Genomic DNA, 21,185 nt, shown 5'->3' with positions numbered 1-21,185 from the left:
TCAGTAGCTCTATAAATATATATTCTGAAATTCTTCTTTGCTACTTATTCTAAATTTGTATCAGCTTATTTTTAGTAAGACTGGTAAGCTCCAGCATTTTTTAATTGCTCTCTATTATTTAAATACATTTAAACATGTTCACCTGAAAATCCAGCAAGTATGCCCACTTATATGCTGAATATTTTATGTGCCAAAAACAGGACTGAATCTGTTCTTTTTCTTTAATTCATTTCTACCATGCTCACCCATGTGATTGCTCAGCAAGGGTATAACTTATTTTCATCTGATATTTTCTTTTAAACATACTGATTATACAATGGGGAAAAAAGGAAGCTGGTTTGCAAATTATCAAAAACAATTATTTATTGGTGATGAAATACTTATTTTTAAAACATTAAAAATCTATTTTCTTAGAGCCACAGGTTGCACAATCTGTAGGAAAAAAATGAAGTCAATCAACATTTCATTAGATTGTATTCTACAAAAATCCTTTTGTTGTCTATGTTTATTGAATCAGCAAGACATTTAAATAATTAACCATGTTAATACCATGTTTACTGAACATGTATATATTTTATACATCTACAAAAGACATATGAAATCAAAATTCTAAAATTAGGAAAATTAACACATTGAAGCTTGTCTGTGCAATGAAATTCTATACTTCCTTAGTCAGAAGAGAAATTCTCACAAGCTAATGTACACAAATACTTAACAACTGTCTTTTTTTGCTATTTAAACTTACGTAAATTCTTGACAGAGCCACACCAATTTGCACATCCTCACAATATTTTAGTTTATTAGAAGAAGCTTACTGATAACATTTGCAATTAAAGATTTTGATCCTATTCTCACAAATGTTATGAAAGTGAGGATAGACTGATACTTGATGGTTGCTAATCATTGTCCTGCTGATTAGTAGACTGATTGTTTCAGCAGAACCTTCTGCCAGTCATACATGCACACTGCATATTAGAGTTCTATTTCACCTTGCAGAGAGGAGCAGTTGATGACCACTCCAACTATTCTTACACTGATTAAATACCCTGTGGGGTCAAAGAGCTTTTAATCTACGGTGGCATTTGTCTTGATAACATTCACTGATAAGTAAGGAAGTATAATATTTTAAATTTAATTTAATTAATGTGTTTAATTAAAAATAAAAACAAACCAGTAAGAAAAACAAACACAATTAGAGAAAAAAAAATAGGAAACACACTCATGCAAACACAGATGTGATTTTAAGGATAAATAACATTTAAAAATCCATATTCAACATTTCTACCCAAAATAAGATTTGTATATCTGAAGGTAATTCATTAGGAAAAGTACTGTTAATGTAACTGGTGATCAGATTTGAGTAATTTCATCCTTTATTGTTTCACCTTTCAAAGCTCTGAGGTTTTGTACAATTTTTCAGCCAGAACTATTTTCCATAGTATTAAATTCCATTGAGCCAATGAAAGTTGCCCTTTAATTCTCCAATGTTTTGAGATAATAATGCTGAATCAATTTCTTATGTTGCATTTATATGTGTTAGGAAACATGGACAATAAACCAACAGCAGGGTTCACTGTAAGACATTGTTGGGTGTTATTCCCAATTTCCTCAAAGTTTCAACCAAAAGGACAGAGTAATTGTGATTAGATTTAAAAGAAATTCTAGGCCACAAAATGGTAGGATTCAGCAACTTCCATCCGAAATTATCCTCCCAGAATTTCAAGAGAATGTCATACTCAATATAAGAATCATAAATAACAATGGTAAAATCCCTTTGCTCTTAAATTGATATACCTAATTTTTCAGATGTTATATTGGTTTTAAGACCAATACATTTTATGATGCAGTGATTGAGGCTGATTCTTTTCAAACCATAGTTAAAGGTGTGGTAATTCCTTTTGCAAAACATATTCAGTACCAATGGCATCTCTATTAATCATTTAATTGTATAAAATCCCAGCTATGTGGCAACATTTAATTGTCCTTGGCTAATACTGAAAAGCTAAGCATGGTCAGACTTGGTTAATACGTGGATGGGAAACCAACAGGAATCCCAGGACTGTGAGCTATACTGGGAAATCCCCCCTGCCCCCAAATGCCATTAGAAGGTAATAGCAAGCCACTTCCATGTTATTTTCAAGAAAACTACAAGTCCATGAAGGAATCAAGTTCAACTTGAAGGATACTTCTTGTATTACAGAATTGTTTATTTTCTATTTCCTTGAATGTATTTATCCTCATTACCAAAACCAAAAAAGAATAGAATAAAAAGGAATGGTAACTCACGTTGTTATTATTTCATTATTTCAATTCTTAATTATATAAACTGTCTCAAATTCGATATCCCTAAACTTCCATCATGCTTTTGTACAATTTCTTGAATCCTACATTTTGTTATGTATAAATGAAGAAACCATTTTTTGCAAGAGATGAAATAAATCCTTCCAATCTTTGCAACAATTTAAGCCTTCGACTTAATTTAATAATTACCCGATTCTAAGGTAGTCGTTTTAGAAATCAGAGTAGTGTTTCAACCTGCAAAAGTTAAAAGAGAATATCAGAGAGCTTAGGAACTATTACCACATATCCATGCCACAAATGATCTGATTTAGCTTTTTCAGGGGTGACTTCTAATAAGAACTCTGTTATTTTATTATTATGATCTTATTTAAGAGTTAGGGTATGCTGATTTTATTAGGCTTATGATCCACCTGGAAATACTATCCATTAACTCGATTCTTTCCATTGTAATTTATTTGATTTTAATACTTGATTTAAAATTTAGTACTTAAAAGTACCCAACATTGGCTGAAGCATGCTCAGAGTTCATTTTTGTTCCTTACACCTCCATCCTATAGTAAAATCTTCTTTTATTATGATTAGTATGAAGAGCAATATCAAAAGTATGCCAGAAGTTTAGTCAGTAATTAATCAGATTATTTACTACATACCTATACAATAAAGCTTTGCCTTTGTTGTTTGCTATGGAAAAATATCCACTTCTTGGTGAGAAATCCATACAGTATGCTAAATATAATAACTTTCTCCTGAACACAGGAAAATTTGAGAATACTGTAAATGAAGGAACATGGACCTGTTAAGAAAGAATAAAACTGTCAAATATAATATACAGGAGTGAAGGCATATTATTGTGTTTTATGTTTTAAAATTCTCCGCATTTATCATTACTAGACTTCTTCATTTATCAAAAAGTATTTAACTTTGATACAGCAAGGTTAGCTAATATTTTATTCAGGAAGAGGCAGTGAAGGCTTGAGATTTTAGACTATGATATAAAATTTCAGCCACACTTTTTTCTCAAGTAACAATTGCAAGCACTAATACTGCCTACCTTAAAAAAACAAAACCCAGATGATTGGTTTTTAGTATTATTTTATTATGAATGAATCAGTGAATTAAACTTTTTCTGAATAGGTGCTTTACACTAATACTTGCAACTGTTATAAAAGAAATATTGTTTATTTCTTCTGCAAAGGGTGGAACAATTCTGAAAGACGTTTTCCTGCAGGAGGCAAGGGAGGTGTTGACTGTACATGATCTTTGATTTCTCTTTTTGACATTTAAAATACCCTGTGTAGTCACAACATGTTTGCAGGGTTACATAAGCATTTCCTGGACTGGAAGCATGTAAATAAAGAATTCTGCATTGTTTTAAAACTTTTTAAGTTTGGTAAAATGCAGTCTCTGTGCCCTCCCTGAACATTTCCATCAAAATTCTGTTCCCTGTCATTCCCTTTCACTTCTTGTTTTGGTTTGCTCTCTTTCATGCAAATAAGTGCAAAAAAGGGGAAATGAAAGTTCCAGCAGAGCACTAATGAAAACTTTCTTACCAGTTTCAGTGCATTGTCGACTCTATTAGAAGCCATTGCTAGTATTTCAGTGGTTGGATTGAATGCTAATGATGTAGCAGGCGTGACTAAGTTCATTATAGCTTTAAGAGGCTTAGGACTTGTTTCTCTGACACAATCGTCATGGGCATACACATTCACAACTCCAGAACTAGAACTAGAAAGGAGTATTAGTGACTTTGAAACAAGTGAGCTATTTACATTACAGTACATAGTCAAATGTTGAACAAAAACAAAACCCCAAAGGTTATTTCCAAATATGCTCCCTATAAGTAAGGGGACAATTATATTACACACTAACAAAGAGATGAACTTCACATCTTTACATTCTGAACAAATTGCTTCAAACTGATGTTAACTCCAAAGGCTTCTACACATATTTTTTAGGAAACAATTTCACAAAACTGACAAATAAGATTATTGCAAAGCAAAAGCTATGCCTAATAATCCATCCATTTTGAATTTGCATCTGGAAAGAAAATGGGACCCTTGAAAACATTCAGATTTGACACAAAGGATATCAGAATTATTACAAGCATTCTTAAATTATGAGATATGTAATCTATTCAGAAACCCCACAGATTTCAACTGGTCTGACTCTCAAACTGAGGGTAAGATGTGCTGGCTGGCTACCTCCATGATTATATTAGACCAGAATTGTAGCTTCATGTTTGGTGATCCTTAATTTCTAAAGGGAAAAGTTACATGGTTCATGATGGCCTATGCTTCTTTGCCTGATGACTGCAACTCTTCTGTCCTGAGAAGTCACACTTTGTCAGTTCAGCATTAAATGCAATCATTTCTCTGAAGACAAGTTGTGGGGGATTAGTCAATGGTTCAAGTTTAGCCTTTAGGACAGAAATTACGATAGACAGAAGGAGAGAGGGTTTTTTTTAAAAATTGCTTTCTGACCACTGGTATGCAGGTAAGAAAAATTGTAAGAGTAGCTGCCGTCAGGATTGTGCCAAAGTATCTGGAGAGTGCTTTCGGACTTGAAGCATCGAATGCCACACTCTTCCAAGCTTTGGCCACTCTGAACGTATGTGCGAATGAACAGACAAGGCTGACTCTGAGCTGACCTCTGTGGGGAGATCCTTGAAGCAGTCTTAGTGATTCTTTGAGATGACATATTGCTTTTGATCAGCAGGTTTGGAGGGCACTTTGGAATAATTCTCTCTCTTTCTCTCACATTTACTGTATATGGCTGCCCATGTCACACAAGGCGACTCTGGGCAGCGTACAAGCAATTACCTCCAATTAAAGATTTCTTTATATGGAGTGGACTAATTCAGAGCTGGCAATGAAATACATCTACAAATTAACTTGGATCATTCTCTGCAAAGATAATGCCTTGTGTACATGCAGGCATTTTGGCTTGTAAAACATGGTTTAGCAAGCTATGGCTTAATGTACAGTATATGTAATTCAGTCTCCCTCCTTGTGCACATGGATGCTCAATATTTAAATATAGAGTATTTGGCTTTCCTTTCACTTACCCACATGCAATATATTGGCTGTTTTTAGAGACTGCAATAGAAGTACCATGCAGACAACCTTCATCAGTAAACCTGTTCAGACACCGCCTGCTTTTCACATCCCATATGAAGACTTCCCCCATATCTGATAGACAAGTACATGTTATTGAAAAAAATGCTTATAAGAATTTAAAGATCAAATGCTAGATTTAGAAAACAAGGATGTGATTAGACTATTAATCATCTGACAATTATTCAAATTGTTCCCTCGTTATTTTAATAAAAAGGTAGTAAATGTAAACTACATAGAGCAAACAAAAGATCTATGAAGTTTTTTTGCTATTGGGGAGGCTGTATTGAGTTACAAATATTACTGTACTATTTCATATTTTAAGGATCATGGTTATGGGTGCTTTTGAAATGAGGGGCTATTAATACAACAGCAATAACAACAGAAGTTAAACAAAGAAGTATTTCTTTCACTGAATGACAAATATATGCACTCAGCAATTCTGTGTGTCATCAAGTCTGAAAACATTACCAGAATGTGTGTAGATTCTGCTGCCATCTGGAGAGAATGATGATGCAACAGCCCTTCCATTTATTTTCATGCTTCCAACAAATTCTTTTGTCTAAGATGGACACATAATGCCTATCACCACCAATATTTATAAGACTATTAAGCAAAACAGCCTAAATCTTACTAAATGATTCTATTCCATTACACTAAATTATTCTATTGTAATTTATTTAATGGAACTTCTTACAACACAAGTTAAAAAGATAAAATTAAAGAGCTACCAACAATCACTGATTGGATTCAACCAACAATAAAATATTCTATGGATTATCAAGTGTATGAATTGTTAATTATCTTAATATTAATTAAATGACAGCATATTGCTATCTGAACTATGCTACCCCAATCAAACATTTAAGGAGAAACTTTACCTTCATTGTAATCAAATGAAGATAACCTGATGTCCCACTAAGCAGGAGGAACTTTCCATCTGGAGACACTTCAAATTTTTTGATAATCTTCTCCTCTAAACCTTTAATTCAAAGCAAAAATGTGAAGTGTAGTTCTTCCATATACAGAATTTATTTTCAAAACCTATATTCAATTTAGCAATACAATCCCCGTTGAGTTCAGTGAGACTTACTCCTAGGTAAATGCGAACAGCGTTTTATTTGTTGTACATGTCCAAAAAATTATGTTTGATTCCTTATCATAAATATAGCCTGACAGTCTGGCTGAGGTTATAAAAGCAGATATGTAGGGACAAAGGTAACAAGTGATATTTGCCTAGTACAGAAAAATAAGATTACACTCGGGAACCTTAATGAAAAACAATTACCTCTGATATGATTTATGGGAATAATTTTTCCTTCCATCATGTCATATATATAAAATAGCTTGTTACGTATGCTAGTAGCTATAACCTGTTCTCCTTCTGCACTGAAACGTGCCTTGTAAATTGGAAAGTCTTCCAAGTGAATGCTCTGTATCTCTGGATTTGTGATACCATCCACCTTAAAGAAAAAAAAACCATTGTTCTCTCAGTACCTACATGTACTAAGGATGTATAAATGCAAAATATAATACATAGCACTTATGAACCAAGTTTTTATCTCCAATTAAGAAACCCACCAAGCTCTGCGAAATTCATGCATTCAATCCTCCCCAAATAAATGACTGTAATTCAAAGACTTCCACAAGTATGGAACTATTATTTACTATGGCAGAGGAAGCTTCAAAATCACTTCTTTTGCTTCTGAGCAAATACTGAGGAAGCCCTACTTATCTACAAATGCTTTGGACTTAATTTTCTATCTTACATCCTGCTTTCATCCCAGACCTGTCGATGTCATAGCAAAGAATATCTCAGTTTAACAGCAGCAGCAATACTGTGTGGACAAAAAAAAGTAAAATCTTTTTCATTCTTACCTGGAATAGTGATATAGATCGATCATGCCCAGCTGTCATAACAACTTGAGCAGTAGGATGGAATTGCACAGTTGTCAGTTTGGCATCTGATATACGTTCATTATTGGCATGCAAGCAATTTTTCATCTAAAAGACAGAATATGAATATACGGTGATTTCAGAGCTCAGCAAACTTAAGTAGAACAAAGAAACAGAAAAGCTAAATAGAAAATTTCTATCAGGGGACTAGAATATATTTCAGTGAATTTGCTATTAGGTCAGTTAAAGGTGCAGGTGACATATAAAATATACAAGTGTTCAATACCAGAAATACAAAAACTACAGAACATTTGGAAGGATGAAATGTTCTCACTAAATAACATCACTGTAATTCTCACACTGAATAATGGAGCAAGAACAACATTCTGAGCTTGAAAAGTTCTGAATGTAGAACAACCATTATGTATTATTTGGGTTTGGGTTTGCGTTTCCTTGAGCTGATAAACCTGACACAGAAGGAAAAAGTTTTCCTTCAATGCTGAAGTTTCACATAACTATATTATACTCAGACCTAACAACATATTCAAGATATAATGATGGTATCAGCAGCATTGGGGCAGCATTGACAAATCTTTGACTGCCCCCAGATTTCCCATTTATAAGCATGCCAGAAACAGTAATAAGAAAGTGAAAATGTAGAATTTTGTTTACCTGTAAAATGCCTCTTGGTAAAGAGTCTGACATGACCACAAAATTGCCCGTCTTGCGTAACAGATCACCATCCTCTTCATCCCCACTGTCATCTTAGGCAGAGGAAATTCTTGTGAACAATTGTTAATCTGTGCACAATAAGTGTGCACAAGACTGCATCTTCTATTTACACAGGCTATCAAAGATGAGCCTCTATTACCTTCATGTCTGGTTTTCCTTGTTTTGTTCTTCACACCTCTCAGTGCCCAAGAAGGCGTTGTTCCCATAGCACCTTGAAACCTATAAAGAAGTATTATTACTAAAGACAAAGCAGTCTTATTTTACGCAGATAAATCAAAAGATCATATTTAATGTTACAGACAGCCAAACGTGAGGGAAGAGAACATGAGCGCTAAAAGCAGAAAATGAAGTGAGGGATAAAAGGCAAGAAATGGGGGGGCGGGGGGAGCCAACATCACCCAGCAGTGCACGATCTTTCTTTCCTTTGCCTCCTGGTCATACACTGTGGTGGAAGAATTATTTAAAAGAATGAGAGCACACTCTGAAAGCATAAGCACAGTTATCGCTTTAGCGCATGCTCTCCTTCCTTTTTTTATCTGCATTCAGGCTTGGCAACAAAACCATTTTTCTGTTACTTTTTGAAATTAACTTTCTGTATATCATGTTCTATATATATTCTGAATTCCACAAATATGACTCTGTGCCACTGAATCTTTCATTAGGAATGCAAGTATATGTAGAGGAAAATGCAAACTGATTTTCATGTTGCAGATTGTAAGAGAATACGTAGGAAGATCATGTGTAGTAGGCAAAAAAAAAGTGAAAAAATATGTTGCTACTTCTTGCATTTAACCAAACATTTCAGACTGTAACTGAAATAATCTTTTCAAAAATCCCCGAAGATGGCATTATATAACATAACTTATGTTACCAATAAAACATACTGTTCTTGAAATCTTCTTTGAAGTTTTCGTTTTGAAAGCTTCTTTTCTGCATCACTTTTCATCAGGTTTTTCCGATACCGATGTGTCATGTCAATTCTGGGAAAACAAAGCCATATACTAAATTCATACAATTCTCTACTCATTCATATAATCAATTATTTAAAAGGTAAAGATTCCAAGCTTGATTCCTGGTAACTACTTGGACACATCCAGGTAACATTATGGAAATAATTTGCTGTACCTTCTTCCAGGATTCCCCCCACCCCCGTCCCAGTTTTAGATGGTTTAATGAAGCAGGATATGACAATCACATTACCATTACTGCTGCGCCATTTATTAACAATATGCTGCTGTTATTATTATTCTATATATCTTTGTGGTAAATTATATTTTTTAATGGATTTGAACATATCCAGGGTAGTATTGTTGTTGAGCTATATAGAAATGTGACAAATTAAAACACTGTATCATATACTAGATCAGATTTCTTTAACCCAGGCATCCTCCAGACGCTAGGATTTCAACTCCCAGAATTCTCAGCATGGACATTTCAAGAGTGATCAAGTTGGGAAAAGCTGTAGTACTATAGATCCTATATTAATGTCTCATTATGGCTGAAGTACCAGACAAAGACTAGGAAGGTAAAGGTTCAGATCTTAATATGCAAATTCACTGAACAGCTTTCCCATTTGGTTTAGCTGGTTTCATCTGGCTATTGTTAGAATAAGAGGGATGGTGAGGTGACTATTAGACATGTTGTGCTCACTGGAGGAAAGGCAAGATAGAAATGCAAAAGGTAAGTGTGTGTATTCCAAAGATCAGCCTGCCTTCACATTTAACTTTATTTGATCAGCAACAAGAATACCAAAGTAAAACAGAGTAGTCAGGCAATATTTTTAACAATGTGAAGAAAGCATTCAAGTTAATTCTTAAATTAAAAAGCTGGACAAGATAGTTAAAATGTTTACACCTAAATTCTAAATATATCAGAGAAAAGTCAGAACAATTCAGTACAACTTGTTTATTACAACATTTGACTGAAAACGATTTACTGAGTACTGCATACATTTCTTCAGTTTCATCATCCTCATCTTCCCATGCTGGCTTTTTCAGTGGAAGGAAGTTGTCTTCTGTATCGTTCTCCGTTTCAGAATCACCAGATTCTTCTTCAAGAAGGTTACCACTAACCATATCACCAGCCTTAAATTAAAAAAAAAAAAAGATTTAAGAAGAGAATTTGAAAGCAGAAGGTTTAAATGTTTTCTAATCTGTTCAGAGAACCATTGTTACAGGGTGACACTGCTATTTCTTTCCACATTATTTATCTTAAAAGGGCACTTGAAACTACTTACAGGCTCAAACTCAGCTTTAAATTCTCATAAAGTCAGTTATTTCTGTCTTACTTACAAGGGGCCCAAATTGTTCCTCTTATATGCACAGTCCTTTTTACCAAAACCAAGCAAGAAAATGATACCTGGCCTATCACTGCAGATAATATGCACCACAACAAGTAAGTGGAGACTTCTATTGTGATACATTTTTTAACTCTAATAACCAAGAAGGAACAGGGAAATAAAAGTAAGAGGCAATATATTTGCAGTAAGTATAGAAATCCTTATTACTAAATAAAATACATTTTTATGATCCCCCAAAGCATCACTTGATAATAGCTTAAAATGAAGGCAAATGCTGTTCCTTTTTGCATATTACTGAACAGTTTTCCTTACTCTCCTAAAACAGATTTGTAACATACAGTGATTTGCAGATACTTAGATTAGTGATCTTACTACTTTGATGAAAAATATAAGAATTGTTTTCTTTCTTGCCATTAAGCCTACTGATGTAAATGTTTATTACCTTCTATCACCCTTTTTATTCTTTTTAGTGAAAGGGAATGTTAGAAATAAAGTAGTAAGGGGGTTGTAGGCAGGATAAACCCTCTGGAAACAGTACAGGACAAAATTTGGTGTGGGGGAAAAGGCAGGAAAAGAAAGACTGAGTTTGAAATCAGGCAGCTCCAGTTGGGGTTTGCAAGGAAAAAAAAATCCAGAAATACATCAGAATGCTGCTGACTCCTCCATTCTTAAGCACTCCCCTCCCTCCTAGTCATGAACTTTTATTAAGGGGTTGAAAGAAATTCCAGGAACTTTCCCTACCTTAAGATATGAGCTTGTCACTTAGCTGTGCCATCAGAACATTCATTTTGACACTTTGCTCCCACCTAAAGTATTAACCTGGCACAGAGCCTGGCTGCTTGAGGGACCACCTGTCTCCAATAGCATCTGCCATCTGATCCAGTCTGGCAGGGTTGGTGTGTTCCAGGTTCCTTCAATTAATTAATGCCATCTATTGGGACCCTGGAAGCCCACCTTCTGCATAGCAGCACTTGCCCTCTGGAATGAGATCCCCCCGATATTTGAGTGGCCCCCCAACTACTAATGTTTTGAAGGGCCCTCAAGACCTGGCTCTTTGCCCAGGCTTTTGGTGAGTGTGAATGAAGTCTCCTTTTCTTTTCTTTTTCTTTGTTGCCAGCTAGATTGTTATCTTTGCCCTCTTTGCTTTTTTTGTTGTTGTTTTCTTGTTTTGTTTTAACAATTTGTAAACCGCCCAGAGTCACTGGGACCTGGGTGGCATGTTACATTTAATAAATAAAAACCTCATCTGAATGTTTCTGTACTTACAGGTAGTCCTCGTTTAGCAACCACTCATTCAGTGACTGTTTGAAGTTACGATGGTGCTGAATGAGTGGTACTTACGACCAGTCCTTGAAGTTCTGGCTGTCCCAGCACCCCTGCGGTCGTGTGATCATGATCCAGGCACTTGGCAACCGGGTTGCAGCGTCCCATGGTCATGCAATCATCATTTGCCACCTTCCCACAAGCAAAGTCAATGCGGAAGTAGGCAGGGAAAGTCACAAGTTGCTTGGGTAAATTGCTCACACCCACACCCACCTGGCAGCAGCCACCCCCAGCCCTGCCATGCTGTGTGCCTCACCTGCCTGCCTGCAAGCCATCTTGGACTTGCTTAATGACCCACAATCCTCACTTAACAATGGCAATGGGAAGTGCTGGGATTGGAGTCACTAAGCAATTTACAACCACATCGCTTAGTGACAGCAATCCCAGCACTCCCCATTGCCATCATTAAGCAAGGACTACCTGTATATTCTGTATCCCTAAATGAAACAAGACATGAGAATCAAGTTTATCTGTTCACCAATTAATAACTTCATTTTTTCTGAAGATTTACTACTAAATCAGTAAATTTAAAAAAAATCAACATTTCCACACACCCCTGCAGGACAGGTAGAATATTCCATTAACACTTTTACTTTTTCTGCATCTTCACCTATAACACAACTCAAGTGTAGAAGATTAGGAACTAACAGTCAGAACAAATGGAGATATAATCTTCAGAGCACAACAGCAACTTTTAATATAATGTTGCTTTGATACTCATGCTCCATCTCATGCAAAGAAAGAATTACCTGTTGAATCCCTGCTTGCCATACAGCTTTTAGATCAGTGTTTTTCAAACTTGGAAGCTTTAAGGTGTGTGGACCTGCCAGCATACTGGGGAATTCTGGGAATTGAGGTCCACACATCCTAAAGTTGCCAAGTTTAAAAACCACTGTTTTAGGGGAACAGAGAGATCGAAAAAGGGGGGAAGGAACAGAGAACTCCAGTTTTGAGCCCACTCCGATGTGAGAAAAGCAAGGCTCCTCTTCGTCACCTGGGCGCACGAGCCTTGAAAACGCCGCAGCAAACCTTCGCCTTCCTCCACATCTCCGAAGACCAGCTCCTCCAGGCCACGCTCCGAGGCAGGCTTTTCCGCTAGAAGAGCCAAGTGCTGAGCTCGGTGGACGTCCTCTTCGGAAACGGTTACTTCACGCGGATGCTCTCCCGTCCGATGTCTTTTTCGAGTCGACATCTTACCGGGATGAGCCCCAACTTTCGCCTCCACGCTTTCTCCCCTTCGGGAAACGCGAACCGGATATGAAAGGGCAACTTCCTTTGCAGGAACCGGAAGCCTTGTTCGGATGGGTTGCCCTAGCAAAGTTCAGATGTACTTATGCAAATAACGCCTGCTGACTTAGGAGAACCAGTGATGTCGCTCAGTTTTGTTGGAGAACTTGAACTGAGGAGTTGGTCAACTCTTCCACATTCCGCTTCTTCCTTCCCGTGCGTGGTAACGTTCAAATTAGTCTTGGAAGTATATGATTTGCGCAACTCTCTACACTTCCGATGAATTTCTCGAGACGTAGTCTCACGTGACTGCCCAAGCTCCGCCCTCTTGTCACGTGACACCCATTTTTCAATTTAGACTCCCCCCTTTTTTTCCTCAAAGGACTCAAAGGGCTGTGCCATTGCTTCCGAGGTCATGGGGGGGGAAACAACTCGTTTTATTTAAAAGCATATAACCAACACCTCTTTCGCCTGAGGTTGTTAAAGCCTCTCTGCACCTCCGACACGCAGTTCGAGCCAGCCGCCACGGTTCCTTAGCCCTGCGGTTTAACCGCCTCCGAACTCCCCCGCCTCCTTCCCTACTCACTTCCGCATCATAGATGCAGCCGCCAGCGCCGTCCTGCGAGGGAGGACGATCCAAACAGCGGGGCAGCCAATGAGGGTGCGCCGTGGGTGGGGGCCGTTCTGCGCACGCGCAGTCCGGTTATGCTAATGTTGTTGATATTCTGGGGCTTGGAGTGGACTGTCTTTTCTCTCGCTCCCCGGGTTCCCTCGTTGAAGTGGGAGGCTGAACTGTCTCCTTTCTCCACCCTGGCCCTGCCCCTCGGAAAGGGGAGGGGGCTGAGCCGAGGGGGCGGGCGGGGGGTGGAGAGCGGGGACGGTCGGAGGCATCCCCTGCCCATGAGGGCCTGATGGAAAACACAAAGGATCTGGTAAGTGGGCTCCGCAAGCCACAGCGATGGGGCAGCGCGGCGTGGGGAGGACCTGCGGCAGAGGTCCGGCCGTTGGGAGGAGAGGGCGAGCTGCCGGGCGCCTCGGCACCTACCCAGTCCTGGGGCGAGAGTGACAGGGCAGCGGCTCTCCACCTGAACTGCCCTGGGGACCCAAGAGCGGGGAGTTGGAGAGGAACTCGGTCACCCTCCCCAGGCTGGGTGGCCTCCCCGCTCCCACGGCGGGTGGAAAGCGGCTGGTGCTTGGGAAAAGTGTTTCGCCCTGTGTAGGGTGCTTCCAGGTCTCCTTCTGGCTTAACTTGCCTGCCTTTCACGAGCGGTTCGCTTCACACAGTGCTCGTAGCCTGGTTGCAGCATTAACCCATTTTCCGGGTTTACACAACGTCGAACTGTTAACTACCCGAACGACCTGGGTGCATACAACATACTGTACTACTGTAAACGCAAAAAACTCAAAAACCCTCATCAAGTATATGCCGTCAGAAGGTGTATAACTTAGAGGGTTTCTCTCGTTGTACAGAGCCCTTGCGTACTGAATAGAGCAGTCCTTTCTTTTGTGATAGCTGCATGAGCAGTAGTTTATGATCAGAAAGTGGTATGAGAGGAGGAAGTGGTGGAGGTCCTAAGGAAGTATCTGCTGTTTGGCCATTTGTAATATTTGCAGCAAACATGCTTTGGAGGGACATGTACACAGTGCTAAACAAATAAGAGCCATTTAAATTTTTCCTGAGCTGTATTTTGTTTATCTGTTTTATTTGGAAAGGCAGAAAGTGGTACCCACAGAATGCATAGAAAAAAGTTGGGTTTGTAAAACAATTCGAATGACACAATTGGGTGGATAGTAGTGCCCTCCATAATATGGCTATTAGGGAAAAGAGAAACCTAATAATTTTGGATTTTTTAAAACTTTTCTGTGATTTTAGATAGTTCTGTGATTCAACTTCAGATGCCCCAAACTACAATGTATTGCTTTCTTAATATGAATATCAGACATTAGAAGAAATGGTCAAATAGACGTACATTGTATGTTGGCCACATGCCAGTTTCATTATGTGTTAAATATAGAGCTTTTTAAGAGCAAATTTGGTTTTCCCACATTTTATTTGATGGTTCAGTGTATGGTTGCATATACTTTGACATACTCATTAGGCAAGATACAATATGTCAAAACAGATTTCTCTCTGACATTTGTAGAAAAGGGCAGCTATATAAAAGTGTAAGTTTAATTTCTTTTAAATGGGTCAATGTAGCCTTGGTTTTGTTGACATTGAACTACATTTGTTTCTCACTTTCAACTAGTTTGAATGCTCTAACTGTTCAGTTATGCCTTTTATTATTCAGAATGACCTGAGAGATTTTATAAGCACATCCATTCTCAGTTTCTTTCACAGACTCCAGACTGATTAGTTTGCATTTTCCCATTCTGTCTGTTGTCATTGTATCTCAAGATATTTAACATGGTGGAATTTTATCTTGTAAAGTGTCTTCCTCAGTAAGAAACGAATGGGAAATTAACTTTTCTGACACACAATTTACCAACATTCTCCCATTATAAATATCCTGAAGATACTTGATCAATAGACTAATATAAATTGTGTGTGAACTAAATATACATTTCCAGTTAACTCCGTAAATGTTTGTAATCCATTTAGATTTTTCAGAAGATGGGTTGTAAAAAAGTTTCACTGATTATAAACATTGTAAAATGTTTGATAGTGGTTGCCTAAACACAATGCTAAGCCAAGGTCTTTTAGCCATAGTTCGTTTATCAAATGATAATGCTCATGTTCAGACAAAAACAAACGATGTCGCTTATTTTATTTATTTATTTAATTTTTATCCCGTCTTTATTATTTTAATAAATAACTCAAGGTGGCGAACATACCAAATACTCCTTCCTCCTATTTTCCCCACAAGAGCAACCCTGTGAGGTGAGTTGGGCTGAGAGAGAGGGACTGGCCCAAGGTCACCCAGCCAGCTTTCATGCCTAAGGCGGGACTGGAACTCATACCAACTGGGATGTGTATTCTGATCTAAAGCATAGTTTATATTTGATGATAAATAATAAAATTATACGGTTATAGAAGGGCATAGTTCAAACAATCTGTTGTACTAATAAATAAGCATGCAAATGAGGACCAGTGAGAACTGAACTACTGCATTTTTATAATATAGATTAGTTATGGTAAAGGAACAAATTCATGAGTAGTTTTCTGTTTAAGAAATAGGCATTATGTGGTAAGTGAAATATTTCAGGATGGTAGTTGCACCATGTTTTTGTAGAGACAGATCTTTCTTGCATCTGTAGGATGGAAGTTCCTGCTAGCTGCTCTGTTCTACTAAAAACAGCCCACTTCTACACCATCAGCCTAGGGTTGGCTAGGGAAAATTTCTATATAACCACCCAAAGGGAAATTAAAAAGCAAAAAAGCAAATGACCAAAACCAGTCTGGCAATGTAAAATAAATTCTGTGCCCCATCTTTTCATAGCTGATAAAGCTGTGGATGAAGCAGCAAATCTGTTATTTCCTCTCCTACCCTACAACCCAGTTTATAACTCAGTTTAAGATTTTTCTGCCTTACTACTATGGAGAAAAGAGAATAATATGCAACTGATATGTGTGTGTTCCGCCAAGAAAATGTAGCGAAAATGGCATCCCTCCAAAGTGTCAGACACGACACGGTGCTTCCACAGGGGACCTTTCACCATTTTTTGTCTGTGTGTTTATTAAAATTAGGATGTTATTCTCTGTAAAGCTGATTTTTATGTTTTATTCAGAAGATTTGTAAGATATTACTCTGCAAATATGTGTCATAAAGATTCAGTAATTCCAGGATTAGATCTTTAAAATAAAAATCAGTACTAAATATATAATAGCTTTGGGTGATTCTCTTCATGGTAGCAGATTATTTTATCAGTGTCCAAATAATGCCTTTTTGATGTTGCCGGTCATGTCAAATGATCAATTATTTAATTCAAGACAATTGAACAGTGTTAGGAATTACTTTCTTGTTTTAGGCATTTAGGTGATAAAGAAAGTAAAATGCTGTTTCCCCCCCCCCCCGTGCATTCTTTTTACAAGTATTTAAAAATACTGTAGAACAGTCTATCTCAGTTTTTCCTATTTATAAATTTTCGAGTGATCTGAAAGAATCTATTCAAGATAAGGCAAGAGGGAGTATGGAATTGTACTCTGCCTCCCATAAGCAATAATTTTTCCTATGTTATGCTGTAGAGGGTCTCTTATCGAATGATCAGTTTCAAAAGATACCACTGAATGACTGCAGGGGGAGCAGATGTATGGAATATCGCAAGAATCCAGTATGTCCCGATGCTTTTCAGTATTTACATGTGACAATTGGAGTGATTATGTAGAAAGCATTTTATAGTGTAATCAATATTTGGATGAAGGAAACTGTTTTTCTGTTGCAGCCATTTCAGGAGCAAAATGTAACTTGTAAATGGTTATATAATTCTGGGCTCCAAAAGTATTAGTATATTAAATTGAATTTAGACAGAGGTGTGGAAAAGAAGGTTTCTTAGTTTTCTGAAAATTTTAAGTTATGCTGTATTCTTCCTGGTCCAATTTTCTTATCTGTAAAACAATTTCGTTCAGTGCTTCACTAATGGAATTTGCTTGCTCTTATTTTCTCTATACCTCTGTTAATCTTTCAAAGTCCCCATCCAATCAGAACAAATGTGATGTTAGTATGGAGAAGTACAAGAGGAGAGGAATTTAATTTTATGCGTGGATACCATTCCTTCGAATGGTTCGAATCTGTGTGACGGGGTGAGCTCCCGTTGCTAGTCCCAGCTCCTGCCAACCTAGCAGTTCGAAAACATGCAAATGTGAGTAGATTAATAGGTACCGCTTCGGCGGGCAGGTAACGGCGTTCCGTGTAGTCATGCTGGCCACATGACCATGGAAGTGTCTACGGACAAATGCCGGCTCTTCAGCTTTGAAACGGAGATGAGCACCGCCCCCTAGAGTCGGACACGACTGGACTTAATGTCAAGGGAAACCTTTACCTTTACCTACCATTCCTTCAGTGGTGGCTACAACTGGATGCAACTCTAAATATCCCTTTATTACTATATTTAGTTATCATTTTTGTGCTGTTTTTGATATTTTAAGTATGTGGAATGAGTTTTCCTAGAAAAGGCTTTCTGAATTTGCATATAGTAGGAATAATTGTAGTAATGCATAACACAGACATTCACACCGTTTTTTAAGTTTTGTGATGCTTGCATGTTTCATTCTCTGCCGGTTGCCATGGAGATGTTTCTATGGCAAATTGTTAACTTTATGAAAGTAGTTTAAACTATGTGAAAGAGAAACATATGAAAAGCTGACAGTATTTAGTGGTTGACAGAATCAGAACCCTAGAGGTTGTGAAGAATAGAAGTGATACTTTTCTGAAGTTAGTTTTTCTCTATTTCTACTGTGAATAGAGAGCACTGTTTTCAAAAATCATCTGGAAAATGGCAGAAAATAAGGTTTTAGGCACCATTTTAGTATGGTTGTAGCCATACATATGGAATTTTGTCATATGGCTTCAAATGTGACTAGTATTCTGTCCTGGAGGGAGGGAATTCATTGAAATCTTTTAAGGTGAGGGGCAGAATGATTAGTGCAAGCAGGCCTTTTCCCTCAAGGAGCCTTTCCAGCCTCCTAAAAATGTAACACAGAGGATCAGAAACTGTTGAATCACATAGATTTTGTATTGAGAGTTAATGAAAAGAGGAATCCATGAATATCAGGAAGAGGAACGTTTGTTCATTGTTCTGCCAATTTTCAGGAAGTTCTTTTCTCCCACAGACACATTATAGAGTCTACCCTATTTGATTCATGACCCACTCTATGATATTTTGGAGAAGAGATGACTGAAGGGTCTATAAAATGGGGTTGGGGTCAGGGGAGTTGGCTTTCCATCATCCTATAGTATATTAAACTGATGCTATATTCCATATACATTCCCGTATTTGTAACAAAGCCCTTTGTCTTTTTTCTTGAGATTCACAGTAGAAGAAAGGTAGGATATAAATAATAAAATAGTAAATTTTTTTGAAGTTCAGAATACTTTCCTTATGTTAAAGCCCATAAACAAAATTTACTTTAGTCACATTATATTAATTAATTAATCAATCAATCAATCAATCAAATTTTATCACTGCCCATCTCCCCCCAAGGAGGGACTCTGGGCAGTTTACAAAAAGACAAAATTTAAAAATTCAATACAATTATAAAATAATACATATAAATATAAATAAACAATAAATATATAAAATGTGATAAAATCCAGATGGCTGAAGGTTCTGTATCAGTCCGTGAGTATAAGGGCCATTCTAAGGTACTAGCCATCCCCGGGAATGACTATTCCCCTTCCCACTCCAGGCAAGCTGGCAAAAGCAGGTTTTTAGTTTTTTAACGGAAGTCCAGGAGTGAGGGGTCCTGTCTCACCTCCAGTGGGAGGATGTTCCAAAGGGCGGGAGCTACTGCAGAGAAGGCTCGTTTCCTGGACCCCGCCAGATGGAATTCTTTTACACATGGGGTCTGTAACTTGCCCCCTCTGCATGACTGGGTGGGACGGGTCAATGTGATAGGGATGAGACGGTCCCTCAGGTAGCCTGGCCCCATGCCATGTAGGGCTTTAAAGGTGATAACCAACACCTTGAATTGGACCTGGAAGCAAACTGGGACCCAGTGGAGCTCACGTAGCAAAGGTGTTACATGTGCCGACCTTGGGGCACCTAAAATTGTCCTTTCAGCTGCATTCTGGACCAGTTGTAGCTTCCAGATATTCTTCAAGGGAAGCCCCATGTAGAGCACATTACAGTAGTCTATATGGTTTATAATCTATTGTGGTTTCTTTTTCTCAGTATAACTTTTGCAAAGTTTTATTTGTTCTTTTAACTAGGAGAGGAGAATATGTGGCTTTCTAGCTATTGCTGAGCTGTAATTCCTAACTGTCTCAGCTAATATGCCCAATGATGAAAGATGCTGGAAACTATAGCCGGACAACATCTGGAGTGTCACAAGCTTCCCCAGTCTACATGATGAGTTAGAGTTGCTTCAACAATTGAGATTGTGCAATACAGTATCATTTTATAAGAGCAAAGTGCATGCATGTTTAATATACTGTAAGTTTGTTAAATTGCTGCAGTATTTCACATCTTTTTATTCAGATATTTCAGTTGTTTCTTTTTTCATTTTAGACTGAACATCCTTCACGGTCAGAAAGGAAGAGACGTGATTCATTCGGGATGTTCGATGGCTATGATAGCTGCAGTGAGGATACAAGTAGTAGTTCCAGTTCTGATGAAAGTGAAGAGGAGGTTGCTCCCTTACCTTCCAGTCTCCCAATAATCAAGAACAATGGGCAGGTCTACACCTATCCAGATGGCAAATCTGGCATGGGTGAGTACAAATACCATAGATTTTTCAATGGAATGTTCAGACAAATGGACTATTAATAGCACTGCCTTTAGGTTCCTTCTTCTTATTTGGTTCTTGAAACCAAAGATTGTTGCTCTTGTGTATGTCTTACAAAAAAAAAGATAAATTTATCTTGTTAGCATTAAATTACCATTGAAATGTTTGTAATAGTATATACACATCCTATTAAATGTCTATTTGTGCATTTATTTTTATATAACAAAGATTTAGCTTTGCCTGATATTAGGATAATTCTGATATATCATTGTTTTATTCTGGACATGGGAAGATGGGATCAAGTTGCATACACTGAAAACATTGACAGAAATCATAGTAGCCTTTATGAAGGACCATCAATATGTTTTTTTCTTTTGATTTTCTCAAGCCACAGCTCAGATTTTATTTTTCCTTGTGAATGAATACACCCAAAATATACTAAGCCCAATAGGAAGATTGGTTGGCTCTGATCCAAATTTGGAGAAAACTGGAAAGACAGATTATTAAAACATGATCTGGGATGAGGTAGCCAACCTTTTATAGAACAGGGCATAGTTTCATGGCAGGGTAAACTGTTTAATTATTTTACATTTAAGTGTTCTAACTAAATATCACTTCTTGCTTTGTGGGATAATAGGGCTATAATGTCTAACAAGCTTCATTTTTTGACATTATAGTTTACTTCCCATAGAAGGGCTGTTTAAAAAAAAGGTGTGTTTTGCTGTTTGAATAAGCAGGACATGGGTGCTATAAATGAGATACAGTGATTGATACATGTTCACCAAGTACACAAAGTACAATATACATTTAAATGTAAAATGTATATTGTTACTTAGTTGAGATGGGCAGCCATACCAATCAAATAAATAGTATAGTAATTATGTATTATTATGCGGTAACACATTCATTT

General features: G+C 37.4%; 2 protein-coding genes across 3 annotated transcripts in view; one reads left to right on the top strand and one right to left on the bottom strand.

Moving 5' to 3' along the window:
• Positions 1-674: 674 nt before the first annotated feature.
• UTP18 (UTP18 small subunit processome component) lies at positions 675-12,996 on the bottom strand. Its single transcript, XM_063293256.1, has 13 exons — positions 12,659-12,996; positions 9,993-10,126; positions 8,927-9,022; positions 8,182-8,261; positions 7,983-8,074; positions 7,293-7,418; positions 6,703-6,877; positions 6,296-6,396; positions 5,886-5,976; positions 5,366-5,489; positions 3,852-4,026; positions 2,952-3,094; positions 675-2,535 (listed from the first exon to the last, which is right to left on the bottom strand). Exons 1-13 carry the CDS (start codon positions 12,854-12,856, stop codon positions 2,511-2,513), a joined length of 1,560 nt encoding a protein of 519 aa, XP_063149326.1. The 5' UTR covers positions 12,857-12,996; the 3' UTR covers positions 675-2,510.
• A 637-nt stretch (positions 12,997-13,633) lies between these two features.
• The window catches only part of MBTD1 (mbt domain containing 1), a 59,859-nt gene continuing 52,307 nt past the window's right edge, over positions 13,634-21,185 (top strand). For both annotated transcript variants that reach the window (XM_063293255.1, XM_063293254.1), the window contains exons 1-2: positions 13,634-13,823; positions 20,059-20,260. In XM_063293255.1, the coding sequence (XP_063149325.1) occupies positions 13,803-13,823; positions 20,059-20,260 (223 nt within the window). In that variant the 5' untranslated portion in view covers positions 13,634-13,802. The remainder of the gene's footprint in view (positions 13,824-20,058; positions 20,261-21,185) is intronic.

Source organism: Candoia aspera, chromosome 2 (genome assembly GCF_035149785.1).
Source record: "Candoia aspera isolate rCanAsp1 chromosome 2, rCanAsp1.hap2, whole genome shotgun sequence".
NCBI lineage: Eukaryota > Metazoa > Chordata > Lepidosauria > Squamata > Boidae > Candoia > Candoia aspera.
Note: the sequence above shows the minus strand (reverse complement) of the source record. Positions and strands in the feature narration are given on the sequence as shown.